The sequence below is a fragment of the Drosophila sulfurigaster genome, chromosome 2L (genome assembly GCF_023558435.1).
Source record: "Drosophila sulfurigaster albostrigata strain 15112-1811.04 chromosome 2L, ASM2355843v2, whole genome shotgun sequence".
NCBI classification, from domain to species: domain Eukaryota; kingdom Metazoa; phylum Arthropoda; class Insecta; order Diptera; family Drosophilidae; genus Drosophila; species Drosophila sulfurigaster.
This window is the reverse complement of record NC_084881.1, coordinates 24640096-24650179: the sequence shown is the minus strand read 5'-3', so window position 1 is coordinate 24650179 and position 10084 is coordinate 24640096. Positions and strand designations below refer to the sequence as shown.

The following is a 10084-nucleotide window of genomic DNA, read 5'->3' as shown; positions in this document are numbered from 1 at the left end:
ATTGTTTAGCGCCCACCAAGCAGCCAAGCAGCTGTCAGTTGTCAGTATATTTGGAGACTACAAGTGGTAGCTAAAAGTGGAGCGTAGGTGCTGCTTTTGTCAGAGACTTGACACTGATTTTATGTTGCTGCGACACAAGCTGCGTTCGTTCATTGCAAATTAACTCTGACTGATTAAGAGCAAGTAGCCAAGAGGGAATCACATATGGGCAGTTAAAATTGTTGAGCGTAAAGTTCTAAATGAGAAAGGTCTGTTCGTTATTCATTACGTGACCAAATAAATAAAAGCATAAATACCCAAAATGGTAAATCTTCAAAAAATTATTCGGAAAGTTATTTAAGAAATAATTTTATATGGAAAAAGGCGGCTGTAGTCGGATTTTGGTATCTTTGGTAGACAATCTGGTATTTTTGAATGTGGTAGTATATGGATATACTAAATTATTCTATATGGAAACAATGGCTATTGCAGTCGGGTTGTTTTGGTATATTTTGAATAAATGAATACTAAATATATATTTTGGTATATTTTAGTATTTTTGGTATATTCTTTTTGCCTCTTTAAGAATATATACGGTTTATTTTAAATGCAGTAGTATATATATTTACTAAATATAGCCGTTGGTATATTTTAGTATTTTTCGGTATATTAATTTGGCCTATTTAAATAATACTACCGCACAGTTTTGATTTTATTAGAAATAGGTAGGTGTATTTCATTTGACTGTGAGAGATCTTCGATTGCAGCTTTTTTACATGTTTATAAATTAATTACATCTTATTTTAAAATTTCTAGAATCTGTTATCAGTCTTGTCAGTTGTCTAGTTAAGTTCTTAATGATTTCTCTTTCAATGTACTAATTTATATTCTTTATTATCGCATTAAGACACATTTAAATCTTTTTCCAAAACTTGTAGAATCTGCCGTCAGTATTGAAGATGCTGCGCAGCATAAACACTTGCAGCATACCAACAATAATCATGGCTATAAACTGAGCAGCAGACCAATTATTGACCAATGTGAAATTCGATTCGGCCACCTTGCGATCCTTGGCCTCCAACGTACGAATGTAATCCTGACTCTGACGCGAACGCATCAAGTTCACCGTAATCTTAGTCACATAGTCATCAATGTGCGAATATGTTCGATCGAATTGATAGTCAGTGTTCATCTCTTTAATGGTCTTTTGACGCTCCAGCTCTTCATGATTGGCGGCCAATATCTCCAGGTTGAACACGACAATCTTCTGATTAAACGTGCTGATGGTATTGTCAAAGCACAACTTGTAAATGCCCGTCTCATTGGCCACCAGTTGATATTTGCCCTGGCCTTGTTTGTGATCCGTAATGAGGAGACGACGCAATGGATCCATTAAATTGCAATTGATATGCGCTTCGCCTTGTCCGCCATAGATCACCTGATACTCAAGCATAATATGCTCTGTGGCAGCCACAGCCTGATGATAGCATTCCATGCGACCCGCCTCCGCAAATATGGTTAAACGATGACGCGATATTTCTGCCTGGCCACCCGCTGCCATCAGCATCAATAGCAATAGTAGCATTCCAACGATTTGGAGCATTTTGTTTGTTCAAAATTGTAAAGGGAAATCGTTTCAGTGATTGTCAATTCACACACAGATCCCCCAAGCAGTGCCTACTACACATACATATCCATTTATCTATCTACATATCTACATACATATGTACGGCAGCAATCGAGCGGCACACTTGATAGCCGCACAGTGGCTGCTGTCAGTTTGCGAGCCATACATTAAATACCATAAAGTTGCAGCAACCCTGCTTGCAACACTGTCTGCTTGCAACGCTGCTTCCAACTAAAAGCAACTGCATCAAAAGGAATATGAATTGAGGTCGATGTGTAAATATTTGTCAACGGTAATGGAAATTTATGCTGCCGCGACTGCAACCGCTGCTGCTGTTGCTGTTGCCGCTGCCACCGCGTCTGTGGCAGCCTCATGTCTCGTGTGAGTGGGCGTGGCACGCAAAGCCAACCAGGCAAACGGGTGTAAGCTTTCATTTTTTAAAACTGTTGGCGACGCTGCCTGCAGTTTAGTCACAAAAAATGCACACAACGGAGTAAGTACAGTGGTCGAAAATGGAGTAAATTACTAGAGAAATTGCAAAAAAAATTTTATAAATTTTATTTACGGTAAGAAAATTGCCATGAATTTCTACAATTTTTCTTATTACTTTTGTCTCAACTTCCAAAGTTCCAAAAATATACCTATATTGGTATATTGATATAGTACTACATTTAAAATATACCATAGCGTCCAAAACATACCAGATTGTGAGCCAAAATGACTAAGACCCAAATTAAGTATCAAACTATCAAAGTATTTCTTCAAAATTTCAAAAAATTTTTAGCTAATCGCGACAAAATGTGCAGGAATCAGAAATACTGTAGTTCTTATTGCTTCAAAATAACTAAAGAAATTTACATTGAAAAATTTTAAAAGAAAATTAAGAAGAAAGCATTTTTGTTAAACTTCTTTTAACCTGTTATTAATTTCAATAATTTTGCTATAAGTTAAGCTCAACTGTGCGCAGCGGGTACAAAAGGGAGTTGCAAAAGCCGCGTTTGCCCAAAGAAACTTTACAAATAGACGCGTACATGCAAACACACACCTCTACACCTACACCTCACACCCACTGACACACACACACATATACACAGACGTATGCATTCACATACATTTTTATGAGCACGTGTGCAGTGGTTTTTCCTGCTCCTTTTTTATAGTTTTGATTTTTTTTGTTCGTTTGTTGCCTGCGCATAAAAATTGCAACCGCAGCGCTGCACTTCAGTTGGGTTATTTACTTAAAAAAAGAAAACAAAAAAATAATGATAAAAAAAAGAGCGTTGCCCCTTCGCCCGCTAGAAAAAAAGGGCACAAACTTGCCTTCGGCTGAAATACGCAGTCGATGCATGAAAGCTGCAAATAACAACAACAGGAAGAGGAACAGACGGACTGTGAGGGGAGGAAATGGGTAAAAAAATGTTTGTTGGGGTCTAGGTGGCAACTCGGTTGGCAGTTTTGCAGGTGGCAAGTTGATGTGGGCCACGCAAAGGGGCAAGCAAGCTGCTGCTCCTGCAACAGGAGGGCGCCAAGTTTGCCACATGCCACGCAATGTTCTAGGTGTAGACACCACCTATGCATCTGTGTGTGTATGCGTGTGTGTGTGTGTTACTTTAGTTGATTGTTTGCCTGCGGCACGACAGGTGCAAGAGCAGCAACAGCAGCGGAGCGACGTTTTCCGTCTCAGGGGGAAGATAGAACGGGGCTGAGCTCTGTCAGCAAGCCAGCCAATTTATTCTTATGAAATTATGAAAATTGATTGCTGAGCTGCAAATGATTTTATTGAGAGATTATCACCCGGAAATGTATATATAATATATATTATATAGAGAGGCAGAGAGTGTGTCGCCTGTAATCGAGTTTGGGGAACGATGGAGCGAAGCAGAGACAGAGAAAGTGATTGCGACAGGTTTGAGCGAAGTTTGAAGAGCAATCAGTGCATATTTTTGTGAAGGTTGAGATTAAAGCTGACTAGGCGAGTGAAGAAAAGAGGGAGAAGAAGGAGAAAATAATTTGCAATGTCTAATTTTATTTATGCTACTATGATAAAGTAGATAAAGTAAAAGTAAAACACTGCGGTATTTAGAAATATACCAAATTGATATACAGAAAATATTAAAATATACCAAAGTCTATATACAAAAATATACTAAAAAATATTAAAATATTTAACAAATTTACAAACTATTAATTTGTTTCAGCATAAAATTACAAAAATTAATGTAACTTTAGTTAAACACTAATTAAAAAAAATAGTTACAATTTCTCTTAGCGTATTACCACCACAATTATATTTAAAGATAGCAGTTAAATGTCTTTAAGGGGACCCCAAAAAAGACACATAAGTAGTTAAAAAACGGAGCCATGTATTATCATGTCGAAAGTTTGTGATATTTCCTTTTCATAACTTAAGGTTTCCTTAGTCCTTGCCACTAAACTAGCCTTTTTGACCACGCCCACGGAGTAATGCAGCTGGCGGTGATAATTAACAACTGCATCAGGTTCACATTGTTTACTCAGCGGCAGAAACGACGCAGTGTTAATTACTCCCCGGAGGAAGAGAGAAACACAACGAGAGCATGAGAGAGAGAGTGGGAATTGTGATGCCGTGGACGTTGCCAGCTTTTGTTGGCGTGTCTGTGTCAGTTGGCGATCTGGGCTCTGCTTTGCCATGTTGCAACAGCAGCAGCAGCGGCAGCAACAGCGGTAGCGACAAATGCTGCAGGTTGCTGTGCATGTTCGTGGCATGCTGACATAGTGGCTCACTTAGCTGCGAGCTGGAGACAGCGGAAAATGACAAGCGACCCAGGCGCGTGAAAGTTGCAAATTAAAGCGCCACCTGTGGACAGTTGGTCCCCCTTGTGTATATACGGGTATGTGTGTGCGAGAGTGTTTACCAGAGTGATAATAACAAAATGGCGCTTGACGCTGCCGGCAATTATGGCTGCCATCGAGAGGTTGTCACGCCCCGCCACTCGAAGGCAATGGCAAAAAACGATGAAAAAAACCAAAACAAAAAAAAAGAAGATATTTTCTTGGGCATTTAACGCCCAACAAGCATTTCACGGCAGTTACTCGTAAGTGGCATTTTAAAGCTGGCAATGGGCGATCGTTTATCACAGCCCGGCACACAGCGCATCGCAAGGACAACGACAAGGCAGACTACAACAAGGCTGTAGTCCTTGGTAGTCGCAACGATGCTGCTCGTTGTTAATTTCATTACCAGGCGGACGCACTGCAAATGCTGCACAATCGTAAAAATACATTTAATTGCAGTCAGGCAGCAAATGAAATGCGTGCAAACTGGCCAAAGTCATGGACACAACACAAGAGGATAAGAGAGGAGGGGGGTTCAAAGGAGGCAGGTGCACGCAAACCATTAAAAGGCAGTGTCCATTTTAACGATCAAATTATTGCTGCAATATTATAGGGAAGAAGATGAACCAACAACGTACAAGACAGAGAGAAAGAGAGAGAGAGAGAGAGGGAGGGAGAGGGAAAGAAAAGTCAGTCAGTATGTTGCTTACACAGTTTCCCATTTTCCAGTTCCCTGTTGCCAGTTGCTGAGGTCGACCCAGAGACCGATAATGCGACATCCGTGGCGGGTGGTCAGCTTGTGTGTCCTGGCTGTATCCTGCTGCTCGAAGCCCGTTTGATGCATTAATATGGCGCCAGCTGTCGTCGCATTTACTCAGCGCTCCAGCGTAATGAGCAAGAAACGCAGCAATGGCCAAGCTGCTTTTAAAGTACAAGTAAAGCTGCCTTAAACAGCATTCGTGGTTTGAGCGAAAATACAGCTTCTCGGCTCAAGCATTTATTGTAATAACAATAAACGAATTCTTTCCATAGCCACAGCAAGCGAAACCATTATCAATCAATATAAAAGTCTGAAAGCGGATCTTAAAATATTTACAAATATTTATTAAATTTCAATAGCTTGTTTGTAAATTAAACTTCATAACTGAATGTGCGCAGTTCAAGAAACGATTATACTAAAGTACAAAGGAGTACGCAAAGGTTCTTATTTGCCATGAATATCTGCATGTTGAATGCAGTGAATGAAACACGTTCAGATTGCTGGCAAAAAGATGCCAAGTCTGTGGCTTTCTATATGCAGCTTGCGGCTTTTCATTTTCATTCAAATATGGCTTGCTCTTTATGGTAGAGGGCTTTGAGTCGTGACTGGCTTATGATATTAATCTTGCAAAGACAGAAAAGTAAGGAGAAAAGTGCCTTGACGAGTCACTTACAAAGCTTAAAAAGTGAGGAGTTATTGTAGGAAATAAGAACATATTTTGTAAATGCTGACAAATTTGAACTTCTACTTATTAAGTTCAATTAAAATTGATAGCAGATTATTAACACATTTTTATGCATTTAATTTCTAATTTCGAATATTAGAATCAGACATTGTTCGTGTTAAAAAATTGTCTTTTTTACAATTGAATGCATTGAAAATTGAAACTAAATAACACCTATATTACAATTAATAAAGTTCAATCATATTTTTATATCTCTACCTCACACTCTGCACTCTAGTTTCAAATATTACGTATACGTAACACACATTCCTTACTTACAAATATATTTTTTTCTACCTATTTAATTCGATCGAAATTGCAGGCAGACTAGACACATTACTATTTGTCTAGTTTAATCATTTATTTATTTCTGTAGATTATTCGAATATTACGTATACGTAATAAACCTCTACTCGTAAGACATTTTCGTGGTGACAAATTCTATTCTTCAATTAAAATAAAATGTTGAATTCACACACATTACATCATCATCATACATTTATATCGCTTGCTCTCTAATCTTGAATATTACGTATACGTAATACGTTTTCGGTACTGTTTTCTACATATTCAGTACAATTGAAACTGAAGGCAGATTAAACATACATTACTATTAATTTGTTTAAATCATACATTTATTTCTCTACCTCTCTAATTTCAAATATTACGTATACGTAATGAACGCCCAGTCGTAAGACAATTTCCGTGCTGATGCAATCGGCGTAGCGGCTTTGTGCCAAACGGTACTCATAATTAAGCTGTTACCAACTTGAAAGGTTGCCACAATCCAGCTGAAATGTGTAATCAGCTTAGCGATGTGTCAAACATTGCATGCGGCAAGGGATTATTTCTGCTTGTGTCATAGTTCATACGGTCAAAGTGAGTTTAGAGGGAGTTCATGTGTGTTGAAAACTGATATGCTAAAGAGGTACTTCTTGTTGTTGTTGTTGTCGTTGTTGGTTAGCCCTATTTCAAATAAGCAACTACTTTGAGTGAGGACAGTCAAGGCATGGCAAATGAAAGGCCTCAGGATACCAATCAAAATAATTTTGATATTTGGTTAACCGAAAACTTCTTGGCAAATGTCTTAAGCTCACTCACTGCCTGGAATTTAATGTCTGTCGTATGTTGGTTACCTTTTCTGCACCTGGCACGACAAATATTGCTCAACTTATTTTGTTGACCTAAGAGAAAAGACATTATCATCATTACGAATGCAAGTTGTGTGTGTGGGTGTGTGTTTCGTACCCAAAACCGAAACCCTGTTTAATTATGTATGACAACTGGCATATAGAGACATACGACTACTGTTGGGGTAATTCGCACAAACTTTAACACTCATGCGTTTCCGTTAGGCAGCGCCCTCCGCCCTTCTCTTGAGCAACATTTTCTTTTATTTTCGGTAGCATCTTAATTGCAAAATGGCACACAATGCCAGGACGCTGGACAGTGTGAACTGTGGCGGACAGGTTTCACAAGACAGCCAACAGCTGCTTTTACTTGCTCGCCTCGTCTTCGGTCGCCATTGCGAAGCCATTAAGGCTGGTCAGGCACTCCCTTTCTCCCCCAACTCCTCCTCCCCCTACACCTCCTTGTAGTGCAGAGAGTGGGGCAACAATCAAGCGAACAAATTGGGTTACTGCTCAACTGTCTGGTTAATGGCTACAATGACACAATTAATTGCATGTCGGCTGGCCAGCTGGCTCTCAAGTCAGTTCCTCCCTTTCGTACTCTCTTTACCCTCTTTTAGAGGGCGGTTGTGGTTGCTCTGGCTGCCAACTTGAATTAATTTTTTGTACAAAAATTTAATATGCTTAATATATATTAGTAATTAGAAATGCCCAGAAATTACCACCAGCAGTCGATAAATTTTAACTCAAATACAATGAAATTGGCTCAATGGAAATATGAAATTTTGTCAAGGAGCTTATAGATATAATGATGACAAATTAGTTCAATTTATTGAGCATAAATAGCTGTAGCTTGAAATTCAATTGAATTTATTTAATGAAACGTCTTTGTGCTGATTATATTATTGGCTTTAAAGTTAAAGATTGGCAAAGTTTTGTTCATTGAACTATCTATGCTACTATAATAAATATAATATTTAAATTTGAAAATTATTTGAGATGATAAATTATAACATAACATTATAGTTGAACTGTTAATTTTCTTTGAATAACAAATTCAAATGATTTTGTGATGCTATATGAACTATTCTATTAAATTTACATTTGGAAAATATTTCTAGAATGGAAATTGAACTTTAAATTGTTGTGTTAATAAATTTACATAATAATCATTTTCTTATCCCCTATCCATCTCAATAGGTGGTTTTTTAATTGTAGTACTATAGTTAGCTTGGGCAGTTGAATGGCGTCCGAATGTCCTGTCCAGCTTGGTTCTGGGTCAAAAGCATATTTCGTTGCATTGTATGACCATTTCTGTATTGGCCATGACCATTACAATGGTTAAAGCCAGATGATGCAGAGCGTATCGCTTTAAACTGCAAAAAGCTTTTTGCTATCGTTCTGTTTCTCTCTGTCTCCCTCTTCCTCTCTTTTCCCACATTCACATTGTCGTTTGGAACTTTGACTTTAGCGCAAAAGGGAACTCATAACAATGAAACTTTTGCACACTTTACAATTATACAAGTGTGTGAGTGTGTGTGTGTGATTGTGTGTGCATAGCTATTGGTATTTCACACTCACATACGCACACACACTCACATGCTCGCACATACTCGTATAGACCTGCAGGTTTTTTTGCAAATTAACCCACATTTGCCGGTACTTTCTTCAGTTTGCCGGTTCACTGCTCTATGTAAAAGTGAAAATTTTTCATTTGCCCTAATGGAAAATGCGTTGCACATTTTCTTTGCGAAACTTTTCATGTAAAGGTCTCCACGTTTATCGTTTTGCCAGCACTTTTTTGTTTCACAAATTGCCAAAGTTTTGTTTAGTTTTCATTGTGCTTTAATGAGATTTGCCATCTACGCCATTTCAAACTATCAATGGGAATTTTATGCTGCTGACAAGGTTCTTCGAGAAAGGCTTTCACGCCACATAAGCATTTGCTTATAAATTAAGAAATGACAAATTGTTGGAAAAATTCTTAAGAGTCAAATTGTGTATGCCAAAGTGCAGGAAAGATTGTTTTAAGCTAGACAAGTGACGTATTTATTATCTTTAAGCAAAGTGCATTTCGTTGTTAGCCAATTTAATATTCGCATAAATTGTCGTATGCAAATTCACAATTTTTTTCTTTGTAGTATTTTTTGTGCATGCAAAATGCATCAAAGTCACATTACCTGCTGTTGGCCATATTTTAACATTAATATGCGAACTGCACTGGTTCATGCAATTTGCATGTGGCCAGGCCAACAAATTGGCCCACTTCGTAAAGCCATGGTCAAACCCAACGACGCTTTCGTCAATGATGTGAAGGGAAAGCGGAGGAGTAGTGAGGTTTGTTAGGCTCATTAAAATACTACCGTGCAAAAGAGTGGAAAACAAAAGCCGAGGCAGCGACGCCTTCACTTCCGCTTCCGCTTCATGCGTCGACGCTGCGTTAATGGTCCGGCTTATATACAATACACATACTATGATATAGTACACGTAGAAAGCCCCCCCCGAAAATGGTCAGAGGCGTGGCCAAGTGGAGTGGCTGCTAATGCTGGCGTCAAAGGCAAACGCTACTTACAAATTGTGCAGCCACAACAACAAACTACGCAAAAAAAAACAAAAAAAATTAACTCCAACAACAACAACTTGCTGACCACAAGCGAAGCCAGTTCAGCGAAGCGGACGACTGAGCGCGCTAAGCAAATTACAATAGCAATAAAAAATTCGCGGCCATTGTGTGTGTGCGAAAAATAAACGAAGAAAATGCGTTGAAAAAAAAGCGACAGAGCTGAAGTGAAGCGAAGGGAGCGATAATGACAGAGAAATGCTTTGTCGCACTTATTAAAAATGTCTGCGAAAGTTGAAACTACTAAAATTTGTGTTCAATTTAATATAATTGGCTTTAATTAAAAGTTGTAGGAAAGTTTGTATCGCATGCATAACTTTAGTCTTCGTTGATTTTAAGAAATCTTAATAATGTGAAGAGAAAGTTGATTGAGAGAGTAAATTCGATGCTTATATGTAGTAATTTGATACAGTTTCAACATCTAGTTATT

General features: G+C 38.4%; 1 protein-coding gene across 1 annotated transcript; it reads right to left on the bottom strand.

Moving 5' to 3' along the window:
- Positions 1-853: 853 nt before the first annotated feature.
- On the bottom strand, positions 854-1663 carry LOC133850616 (transmembrane emp24 domain-containing protein 1). Its single transcript, XM_062286742.1, has one exon. It carries the CDS (start codon positions 1580-1582, stop codon positions 893-895), a length of 690 nt encoding a protein of 229 aa, XP_062142726.1. The 5' UTR covers positions 1583-1663; the 3' UTR covers positions 854-892.
- Between the last annotated feature and the right edge of the window lie 8421 nt (positions 1664-10084).

Bases quoted from the DNA above. Each gene is read 5' to 3' on its own strand.
- LOC133850616 (XM_062286742.1), bottom strand. From the start codon at position 1,582: ATGCTCCAAATCGTTGGAATGCTACTATTGCTATTGATGCTGATGGCA.